The sequence below is a fragment of the Biomphalaria glabrata genome, chromosome 14, assembly GCF_947242115.1.
Source record: "Biomphalaria glabrata chromosome 14, xgBioGlab47.1, whole genome shotgun sequence".
NCBI classification, from domain to species: domain Eukaryota; kingdom Metazoa; phylum Mollusca; class Gastropoda; family Planorbidae; genus Biomphalaria; species Biomphalaria glabrata.
Window position 1 is genome coordinate 17,509,731 of NC_074724.1, and position 12,325 is coordinate 17,522,055.

At 35.4% G+C, this 12,325-nt stretch overlaps 1 protein-coding gene across 3 annotated transcripts in view; it reads right to left on the reverse strand.

Annotated features, from left to right (window-relative positions):
- Positions 1–1,379: 1,379 nt before the first annotated feature.
- Positions 1,380–12,325, reverse strand: part of LOC129922962 (uncharacterized) — a 60,291-nt gene continuing 49,345 nt past the window's right edge. For all 3 annotated transcript variants that reach the window (XM_056011335.1, XM_056011334.1, XM_056011333.1), the window contains one exon: positions 1,380–2,109. In XM_056011335.1, coding sequence (XP_055867310.1) covers positions 1,710–2,109 — 400 coding nt within the window. In that variant the 3' untranslated portion in view covers positions 1,380–1,709. The remainder of the gene's footprint in view (positions 2,110–12,325) is intronic.

The following is a 12,325-nucleotide window of genomic DNA, read 5'->3' on the forward strand; positions in this document are numbered from 1 at the left end:
TGATCAAACGGTATATTTAAATACAAAAACAGCTCGCATAGTTGATTTTAAAAATACATTTTTCACTTCAGAAAAAAAAGTAGCCGTTGCATCAGAATTTTGAAAGTTCTAAAATATCATAACGTCAGAGTTTCAATATTTTTTTTAAAGTTTACGAGATCTAAAAGGGACGGACAGACTACACAAAACGAATTGCGGCTGTTCTCTTTTCGGTGGCCACTAATAAAATCAAAGTAGACACAAGTCTGTAATATAATATTTATTATTTTATACTTTTATCTTATTTATTAATGTTTCATTTTTTGAACTTCGAATAATTTCATGACACAATTATAATAAGGATAGAAAAATAAACAATATATAATCAGAGTGTCTTAAATTTCAATAATGATTGAAGAATTTAATTTTTTTTTCATTTCATGTACATAACTTTTACTTTTTGACACAAAAAATACAATGATACAATAGTGGATTCTAGTAACATTGTAAAAGTCGAAGTATTATTTTTATTACAGTTAACTAGTAAAACTTTTGTATTTAAAAGCAAAATTTTGTTATTTTTACTCTTTCTTGTACATTTGATTTCTTTAAAAACGATACATAGAATTATATACTATCATAAAACAAAAATGTCACAGCCCATTGTACTACATAAGCGTGTTATTATTCCGTAGTTTTCTTTAATAGATAATTTTAAAAGTATATATATATATATATATATATATATCAAATAATATTAATTAATATTTAACTATCCTTTTTCTAACTTTAGTTATGTTAATAATATTTTTCTTCTTTTTATTAAACATAAAATAATTATATGTTATTATTCACCTTATGATTTACGGATAGAAATTAACAAATTATGAAAAAAAGGACATTTAGGTAATGAATCATATATTTTAGAAACACTCAACATAAAGGAGAGATCAATAATTACTGGTTTAATAATCTAATTAAAGAAAAAAAGAGTAATATTATATACCAATGTTTGCGATTTCTATATTGAATAGAAATCTAACATAAAAGAAAAACTTTAAAAAATCGTCCATTCCCAACCACCATTAAAAATAATTGAGTAATTGTAAACAATGGAATGTTAAAATGTTTAATTAGGAAAACTTTTTCTCTTTTTAAATGGTATCGAGATTTTAAAATTAAACTAAAGAGGACAAGAACATATGAAAAAGAGAAAAGACATTTTCACAAACCTTTAAAAACATGAATTACTTTGTGAATACAGAATTCGTCAATTTAAAAACTGACATATTAAGCAAGTCTTACAATCTTCAGTAAACTTTGTTAAAATTTTATGCCATTACTTTAAAATATTGAAAAAAAAAAACTCAACATTTTTTTACATTATAATAGCATTTTTTTGTATAGTACCCTTTTGTAAATTGAAGTACTAATAATATAATATAAATTTGTACAGTATTTAATTAAGCAGCACATTTAAAAACTTGAATAAAAGCATAGTTTAACAGAAACAAACAAAATGTTACCCTACCATTTGGTTTATATTGATAGTTAATGATTGAAACCAAACACTTATAATAAAATTCCATTAGACCTAAAACACAACTGTATTTTAAAAAAATTAGTTTAGGAAATATTAATAGACTGCATTGTAACAGATCTGTACCCAAAAAAATTTATAATGAATTATATTTCAAAAAAAAATTTTTTTTTAAGTAGACTAAATTTATTTATTTTTTAAGTGGAGGAAGTCTTCTGGGATTCACAAGATCTATATTTGGATAATTTGTCTCTTCAATAGAAGTAGGCCTTTTTCTAGATATTGAAGAATTTGTATTTGTTTCCAAATGCAAAATATTTTCTTTTGATTCTAATATTCTATTTGTTTCATTCAGTTTTAATTTGATTTCAGAAGCTGTACCGATCCTTCTAGAAGTAACCTCATCGTCAATTTCACTTGAATCTTTTTGTTTTATACTGTGCTCTCTTTTTTGTCTCTTAGATTGTTTTGGTCTCTTCCTTTGTCCCAAATGATCACTTGAGTCTTGTAAATTTTGTGGTACCGGCGCAGAAAATTGTGCAGTCATTTCTTGACCAGAATTTGCAGCAGACTGAATTTTGTTTGTTTTCCTAGAGAACAAATATTTCGCTTAAATAGACTACTTCAATACGTCAGTATTTTGAACTGAAAATTATGCATCGTATTTGTTTTGTACAGGTATAAATATAGTAAGTTTAAAAAAAAAAATTAATGCAGACAAAGAATGAAGTGAGAACAATATTTTTAAAAAATGTAAAAATAAAAATAAATTTAAAGCATGTATGAACATTGTGACGATACGAAAAGGTAGTATATAAAAATATATTTTAGGTTCTACGTTACTATCTTCTTCTCACAGCTTAACCGAAACTGAGTTTTTTAATACTATTTATAAACCCACGACTAGCCCTAAAATCCAAAAGATTTTCACAGAGAACACTTAACATGACATCTAATATATAAAGCAGAACGTAAGGCGTGAATTTGTGCATGCGTATCTATGTATGTCCCGCATAGAAATCAAAACAATTTTACCAATCTTGATAAAACTTAGCATAAATGTTCGTTAGATCATGGCGGAGACCGTAGTGTACCGGTATGTTTAATGTTCCTCCCACAAATGGAAGGTCCTAAAACTAAAAAGAAACACTAAATTTATCTCTATTGAAAAGACGAATTTTATTTTTCGGCTAAACCCATTTTCACACTTACATGACGAAATTTAATGAATGTAAAGGGAACATTCGCCACGTTTGACATTTGAATTTATCACTACATTTACCAAGAGACTATCCAATGCAAAGATTGTATTGTTTTTTTATAAGTACAGACCTGTCTACTAAAAAAGTCCAAATGGGTAACACTGATGGTCAAAATGTGCATTTTGGCACCAGAATGTGTAACACTTGCGCTTTCGACTACCGGTATTACACAAATGCATGACAAAATTTTAGGAAATGTAAGGAGTTTTTTTTACGGATGAAATGTATGATATATATATATGATACATACATACACATAACTATGCATTTATCAAATCAATTAATGTTACTTGATTTTGGAAATAATAAATATCTTGCCAACATCACACCCTGAACAGAAACAACATCATCAGCTGTGGTATGTCCACAAGAAATGTAATCTAAGTTATCTTTTAATCAACTTGACTGTCATTCCAAAACTCAAAATAACCTTTTTTTTAAAAAAGATTTATTAAAGAACATTAGAAATGGTTGCTATTTCACTTTTTTTTTCTAAGAAACATTCTTAGAGATGCTTTCATTATGTGTATTCTCTGTAGTGGAAATGTACAAACAGAGCAGAGCCCATTAGTATGTTAAGTTGACGTTTGCAAACTAAATAATGACTTCTGGATGTGGGGGGGGGGGGGGTAATTAGACCTATTAACCTATTTCTTTCAAGCACAATTTCTTTTTCAACCCTCAAATAACTTTTCCCGACTAATCACAGCTGTGTGGGAAAGATTTTTATTACAGTACATCTAGACCCTTGATCTCAGTCACTAAAACTCACGGCTATGAAAGAATCATATTCACTAGATTCTAGTGATTTAGCGTAGTAAAAAACTATTTTCGCAAAGTGTAGTTCTTAAAATTAGATCTAGATCCTTTCGATCTTTTCTCATGTAAACATGGCCTAGTTTGATGAAGTTTTCATAGAGCTGGTCAACTTTTTTTTGGAGGGTATTAAGTTTGTTTTAGGGCTACAATACATACACTACGGTCTAAGTTAGTACCCAAGGAACATTTCTGCCAAGTCTTATTATGATTGGTAAAATGGTTTTGATTTCTATACGGCGACATACAAACATACATACATAGGCCTAAATACGCCTTAGTTTCTACTTTATAGAATACTAGTCGACCGGCAGCGTAGCATACTCCACTATTTTGCAGAGACAGCCAAAGGCCACAGCAGCCTATCCGACCGCAGTGGGCCCCACACTTTCATAGGACACACACTAATTCTAAGTGTAAATTATTCAATTAAATCATTTTATAACTTATGACAGATTCCTCGCGGCCGCCTGATTTTCCAGGAGCTCCTGGAAATCTCCTGAAATAGCTAAATATATCAAAAAAAGGCATGGAAATCTCAGAAAATTATTAAAAATCTTTGAAAACTCATACAAATCTCATTAAATATATAGAAAACATTGTCATTTTGGGGTGTCATTCAATATGTAAAACGCCTATCCTACGGGCGCTAAATAAAAACGGGATTATGCATTAGCCTTAATTGTGTAATCTGGTGAAAAAGTATCTCGCGCCTCAAACTAATGAAGAATTACTTAAGTTTAACAATTCTCGTAGATAGATTGAAACATTCATTAATTGTTGATATGTAGAAAATAAATTTTTCATGATACACTGTAAGACTTCGCTACACGCAAGGCTCGTAAAGTTCGTGGGATAACTCTATACGCAGAAATAAAAGAGTGATCTTTCCTTTACTTCTTCTTTTTGTCCAAACTCTTGAGCGAAAAAGAGAATTTTATAAATAGATTCATAGAAGCCGCACTTTCATAGGATCCGCTCTAGTTCAAGGTGTATACATTATTAAATTAAACCATTGTATAACTTAAAAGAGATTTCCAGCGCCCTCCTATTGATTTACCAGAAGCTCCTGGAAATCTCTTGAAATCGCAAAATATACAAAAAAGTCATAAACAATTACGGAAATATATAGACAAAAAATGTCATTTTAGGGTGTCATTCAATATGGAATACGCCAATCTTACGCGCGGAATTTATGCATCAGCCGTAAATGTGTCACCTGGTGAAAGAAGCCTTCTGCGCCTCAAACTAATGACGAATTACTTGAGATCAACAATTCTCAAAGATAGATTGAAATATTTGGTAATTCTAGCTATTGAGCGTGACCTAAGTAGGAAAGAGAATTATTATGATATACTCTATGACTTCGCTACACGCAAGGTTCGTAAAGTAATTCTGTACGTTGTTAAAAATGGATAAAATGCATAGACGAATTTACTTTCTAATACAAACTCTTTAAATTTCACTTATTGTCCGCTTCTCTACCCAAACTTGGCCCCGCGAAATCCGTTTCGCATAGGGCCCCACAATGGTTAAGTACGGCCCTTCTATTTACATATATATATACATAGTAGATTACTTAATCTCTTTCCATGACTTCTAAGTCAAAATGGTAAAGTCCGGCGCTGCTGTTTTGTGTTTGTAAAATGTTTGTTTGTAAAATGTTTGTTTGTAAAATGTTTTACAATGTTTCGAATGTTCCGTCAGAGTTAAAGATAGTTTACTTTCTAGTCCAAACCTTCCACAGAACAAAGGGGGATGGGAGCGGGCAGGGTTTGATAAATTTAAACGACAGTCCAGCGCTCAGGCAACCATTCGTAGTGTGAACACTACTTTTGTGTTTTATCGTGGACCATCTGCAGAAATAAGAGAGTGATCTTTTTGTTTAAACTGTTGAGGGAAGAAGAGAAATATATATATATAGAACAAGATCACATGGAGCTCCAGACTACAGGAATGCCTGCAAAGCATTAATAGTGTCTTCTCAGAAGACATAGTAATCCAGCTTCCAGACATCAGAAACCCTTTCTACTTGGCAACAGATGCATCCTCCACAGCAGTGGGAGGCACTTTAATGCAGAAGTGTGATGCAACGCTACGACCACTCTACTACATTAACAGAAAGCTGAATGCAGCAGAACAGAAATATTTCACGATAGAGCGTGAAGCTCTAGCTATCGTGCTCTGTATAACGAAACTATACCGTTACTTGCTTGGGAAATTATTCATCTTACTAACAGATCACGCCCCACTTGCTTATATAATACAAATAAGCTAGCCAATCAGAGAATTATTAGATGGGCTTTAAAACTTCAAGACTTCAGCTTTACAGTTCAAGCTATTTCGGGACAAATCAACGTGATTACTGACGTGTTGACAAGATGTGACTAGGGACCGCTGGACTAAGGTTCATTCATTAATCAGCTTATGAGAAAATTAACAAATACCTTGTAAGATAACTTTAAAATTTGTCTTGTCACAATTGAGTCAACATTACTCTTCTGAATTTATTTCATTCAGAGATGTGAAATTTGTACTACAATTTAGTTTTTTTTTATGTTTGTTGCATTGATTGTAATCATAGATGTCCATTTAGGAACTGGTATGAAAGAAACAATTTGGAAGATGTTTTGATGTAACATAACGTATTAACTAATTGAGTATTTTTCACCTTACAATGTTGGCATTCAAAAAACTATCGTTACATGGGAACAAACTAGATGCGGGATTTTCTTTTTTTTATAAGTTGTCTAATATAACAGAAAAGCTTTCTGCGATAGTTCAATTGGAAATGTGCCTTGCAATAAAGTATTATTGAAGATTTATTTGTCGTCATAGGCATTATCAGTTCTCTCATAATTGAAGATGCCATAGTATTACATGTCATTGTTTTTTTTTTTCTTGTCGATGTAAAACATTACTATTGTACACCCAAACTATTGGGTTCATGAAATTTTGATCCGACCAAATTTTTCTCTGCCCTTGGAGGACTGTTGTGACACGGTTACTATGTGTTGTCAACCGTGACACACGGTCAAATGTTGGGTATTGGGGAGTTAGGGGACTTGAGGGAAGTGACGAGTGTGTAAACATGCAGAAGGAAGATCTAGTGGAGTTGGTTATCGGTAGATAAAGCTAGCTTTGTAAATATGTTATGTTTGAATGCTGCACAATAAAAGGCAGTTTATACTTAAAAGGACGTGTTTCTTCACAACCCGGTACCAGTATATATTTGTACATTATTTTTTACTGTATGCTAGCTGATTATACAATGACGAGAGTGGCGCTGGTTGTGGGCATATGGTTATGATTGGAGGAGATCATAAAGGACCTGTTAAAATTATGAACTTAGGCTTGGATGAAAATAAAAACAACTCGTCTGAGGAATGACAGCATAGCTTTTTGCCATACGGTTGATTTGATCCAAATTGCAGCGATGATATTTCTACTTGTGAATCAGTTCACCCCCATATTACAAAGCTCCTGGGATGAATTTATCAGATAAACAATTTTCCAAAGCCGAAAAATTAATCCGTGAGTTTGTTAATATCTTGCCGACTGATAAGTCAGACTGCGGCGGACGAATGTGGCTCAACATCGTACCAATAATGGAAACACCTTCAATGAAGTCCAGTAGGGAATCGGCGCCTACGAGGGCGCCATTATCCCGTTGATTGTTACAAAGGCTTTTATCCAACAACCAGGCCTGTACATGGGGTTTCCCACCCCCTGTCCTGTCTGAGGGCTCCCAGTAGTAGCGGCCATAATGACTAAGCATAGACATCGGACCGTACCACGTATACGACACACCGCCCCCGGTACTCGTCGGTACTGGGTCCACTCGCTATAAGTGGCAGCGCTAATAATGGGAAGATTACCTCATATTCCTATACTGTAACCGCCACTGTTCCGTGTAAGAACAACCCCTCCAGCTTAATGGCTAACTGATGGTGGCCCCCAGCGTAGAACGGCATGGCGTACTTTTTGGACTGGGGTGCGGGCTATTTGTTTGATCCCTACTCCAAGTGAAATTTAAAAAAAAAAAAAGCTCACCAAGGGAATAACGCAACGACCTGGTTTGCTACTCGTACTTAGCCTATCTAATTCCACTAATAGACGTTTCCACGGAGACGCCACGCTGAGGCGACGGGTAACTAGAATCATCCGAATGAAAACACCAGACCACTTCGACATCCACCAAATCGTCTTCCACAAGCAAAAGATTAAGAAGCTATAGACATGATAGATGGCATGAGATAACATGAAGTCATTGAGCCTTCAAATAGTCTTTGGTGTTCACCAATCGCCTTGGGAAAGAAAAAAAGTTGATGATTCTATGCGATTTTGTGTAGAGTGTAGACTAGGGGTGGGCAAATTACGGACGGCTGGCCACATGCGGCCCGCCGGAGTGTTTTATGCGGCCCGCCGACACCTACAGAAATCAGGTGTGCCCACAGTATATACTTATAAAAATGCAAATATATTAAAAATATTATAAATATAAATTATTGAAACTGTCATTATACAAAGTTTCAAGCAAACGAAGATTATGCTATACATCAATACACTCAATTCAAGACACAATCTCTGATCAGTATTTATTCAATGCAATGAAGAACTGTGTTGAATGTTGGGTATGCTTGGAACAAGATGGCAAGGGTGACAACTGGTGAAGCTCGATCTTTGACTGAGTAAAATGGTGTTTTTTTAAATACCCCAAACATAAACCTTAAACAGGAAAGTTTGCACAAAGCCGCATAAATTTCAACTTCACATGTGCAAAACTTGCCATAATCAGACTTATTAGAGCTATAAATGCCTGAGATGTGTCAATAAGATGTTAAACATAAATATTAGATATTTATTGCTTTTTCATGTTCTATTATTCCAAATTAAAAAGAAATTGATATCCCTAATATGTAAAAAAAAAATAGTATTTTTTGTTTCTAAGGGGTCATGTCTTCGAAAGGTCCGTCACGTTATTTGTTTAAAGTTAAAACCAAAGAATTTTTTTAAAAAGAAGCCATCAATAATTTAAGAACTAGGCAATATAACTTATAGGGCAGGCTATCTAGATACATCGAGGTCTATATATAATTGTCAATATAGATATCTAGGTGTCACTTTTAGATTTGATCATTTTATTAGCTCATCGTACACTACTTCACTGAAACATATCCTTAGTCTGATGAACCGTCGGGGCACCACACATAATCTTTACGACTGTACGTCTCTGTCCATTCCTCAATGTCATTTTCCCTAGAATCTCTTTTAATTACAGGCCAGACCATTCTTTTATATCAGGGGAGGACTGGGTATCAAAATCGGTCCGGGCATAACCATATAAACAGGCCCACAAATGAATGACATGTCATATCATGGGCGAAGCTATGATTTTTTCGGTAGTGGGGGGGGGGGTTTTCTATCCCCCTTTGCAATATATATTGTTACGATCTTCTCAATCAGGCCTTCTGCAAACACTACTTAACAACACAACAGCACATCTAACACACTAACTTGACAACAAGAGCTTCGAGTAACAAAGTGGCGATTTAATTACAAATACATCGACAGCCAATTCAACACAATTGGCTACATCAAATTTAAATGCTTTCTTGAACTTAACAGAACTGCCTAACTAAACATTACTAGTATCTCTAGCTCGTACAGGTACATTTTCGAGGACTCAAAGGTACCACAAGTCCTTACTGCCTTGCTGTCCTGGACTCAACTGTCTTTTTTAACACACTGTCTCTCAACCGTGAAGGCTCTTGATCACATGACCACAACACAGGTCATACTTGCGGTTATTAGCAGTACTGTGCCTTGTCTATCAACAGCCGTTGACCCGTTGACCTGTGTGACTGGTGGTGAAATGTGACGTGTGTTTGGCGCGTTTAATGTCTAGGGGATGATTATTTTTAAAGCTATCACACACCAACCTATCAGCATATGAATCGGGAGCAGACACGCAACGAGACAAGCAATGAAAGATAGATACAAAATTTAAAAAGAGGAATATTTATTTACATAAATATTTACAGATAATAATAAAAAGGGGGAGGGTTTGCATCTATCTCTAAATAATACTATGTTTAATCATCACTCTTGCACCTAATAAGAGAGTATGTCACTTTGTCCTCTGACTTAGCTGGTTGTCCTGTTGAGGTCGCAGCTGGTTGTGTCCTGGCTTGAGGTTCTGCAGCTGGAGGTGGCGCTCTAGCGGATAGAGGGACGCCGATGATATAGTTCTTGTGGAGTCTCAATCCCAAGTTCTAATATCTGTAGTGGGCACAGTAGGGCGGGTGGCCGGCTACCGTGGGCACAAGGTTACTGCGGGCAGAGCTGATCTGCCGTGGGCAGCGTAGTTGACAGGATATGTCCAGTGAGTTGCAGAGGGTTGGCGTAGCTATGACGTCTCACACAGATCTGAATCTATAGGGACGTCGCACCTAATAGCTTGACAGGTGGGCTGTCGAATAGGCGGGCAATGCCGATAGCGCCAAGTGGTAGAGTTGAGTAGATCTCAGTAGGCAAGTGCAGTGCTGAAAAGCACTAAGCACATAAATAGGTAAATAGGCAGGTAAATAGGCAGACACCTGAGGGAGGCTGCAGATAAATAAAGAGAAGTTAGGACATGTCCTTCATACATCTTATCGATGCCCTCGACTGAGGTGCATTCGTCAGATTGGTAAAATTGCTTTAGAGCACAATGGGGAGATGATGCCAAATGGGATTTGGAAAATAGATGGCAGATAGTAGCAATATAGGAATGTACATAAAAGGGGAAATAATAATATAAAAATGTACATAGAAGGGGAAATAATAATCTCAAATAAACAACACAGGTGGATAGAGAAAGAAAGGGGGGGGGGGAAATGGGCGGTGGTCAGCGACCCCAGAAGGTTTGTTTACATATGACCGTGGGTCGAGAACAATGGAGCGCGCAACTCTTATTAGAGTGAAATGAGTAAGGGGAGATAATTCATATATCTTCTCTAAACGCAGTATCAGTGCGCTAGTAAAATTATCACGGTTGTCAGCCGAGATAAAGAAAATAAAATAAGATGTACAAATATATACATGGTTGCATCAACGATCAATTGAGCAACGTAGCATTAATAGATTAATGCAATTCATAAATACATACATAAAACATGTCTATGTTCTCTACTTACGCCAGTGAGAAATACACAATGCACTAATTAAATATAAGTGAAATAATAAAATACACATGATAATATCCAATGGAAATAGCACAAAAGTAATTGAGATGGAACTTATGATTAAGTTCGGCTTACCACCAGGTATTCCTCTAGGAGGGAGAATAAATGATATGGTCCAGACTCGATAGCTCAGCTCGAATGAGAAAGAGAGAGTCTGACTTGATTTAATTTACCTTATATACAAAGGCCTGGAAAATGTGGGCGGAAACAGGAAATGTCCTAGGCTTAAGAATTATCTTACACGTGGGTGAAGTCCGACAAGAGTCGCACCTTGGAGTATCACGCGGTGTGTTGACCCGAGTAATCTCTTAGATCAAAGAGAGACGTGGGAGAAGAGGGGGGGGGGAGAGTGACCTACATTCCACCCAAGGGGGGTGTCAACTGCGGCGGACCTCCGCGGATAAGACTAAAGAGATCTTTCCCCGATCAAGGGCAGATAAATGAAAGAACTGGCCTAGTTTTCTCCAAGGTGGTGGACTACGTCTAGCCTGGCAAAGAGGAAAAGGTGGGGCGGGTGAAGAAATTGGAGGTAGGATGGGGAAATAATTAAAATAATATAAATAAATAATGAAAAATAATAATTAATGCTGTGATAAATTTGAGTTACTCTGACAGCGAGTTTTTGACTTGTCACAACTGGCCCTAGTTGTGTGTATTAGTAGGCCGCACACACATTAACCCTTTCAGTCCGCCACTAGAGTTACAACAATATGTATGTAATTAATCTTCATTACATTCTGACCTTTCATTCTTTCGGGCGATTTTTTTTAGCCTAGAATAGGTTCTTCTTTTAATTAGTGGAAAGACCAACCAACAAGGACAGCTAGGAGCGCTGTGAGCTCTTCCAGCTCGGTCCGGAGCAAGGCCCCGGATACAAGCATTATTTCCGTTATTTTAAGCTTTAAAAATGCATATTCTGAGGTATCTAAAGTGCAATTAGCTTGCTTAGGAAATTCGGTGACTGTAGTTTGCTCAAGTTGGCTGCGCTGGGGCAATAAGTAAAGTTTCTTTTTCAGACAATGAGGTCTAAGGCAAGTGAAGATTTTAACCCCCCCTCTTATAGACTACGTTCATGTGTCATATTATAGGGGTAAGCCTAATTCTCTTCAAAATATATACCGTTTGATAACGCATCGAAAACTGGATGTATGCTATAGGATTACATAATGTATTTTATTTAAACATACATGTAGTCTGAAAACCATAAACAATACAATAGCAGCCTTAATAAGTTTGAAAATTTTTGGTATTACTTATAGATTACAGACGTTTCTTCAAAAATAAGATAGTTATGTCCTACGCATTTCAGTTGTCAATCTAGTCATGCATGTTGGTTTTCCTGGCTGACTCCATTAAAAGATAAAGTGAATGCAAAACGGTTAGAGGGGCACTTACAAGTGCATTCTCAAAAACGCGAATTGTATATGAATAGATCATGACCCTTTATTTAAAATATAAATCTCATGTCATTAAATATTGGATGTGACAGCACTATAGGCCTA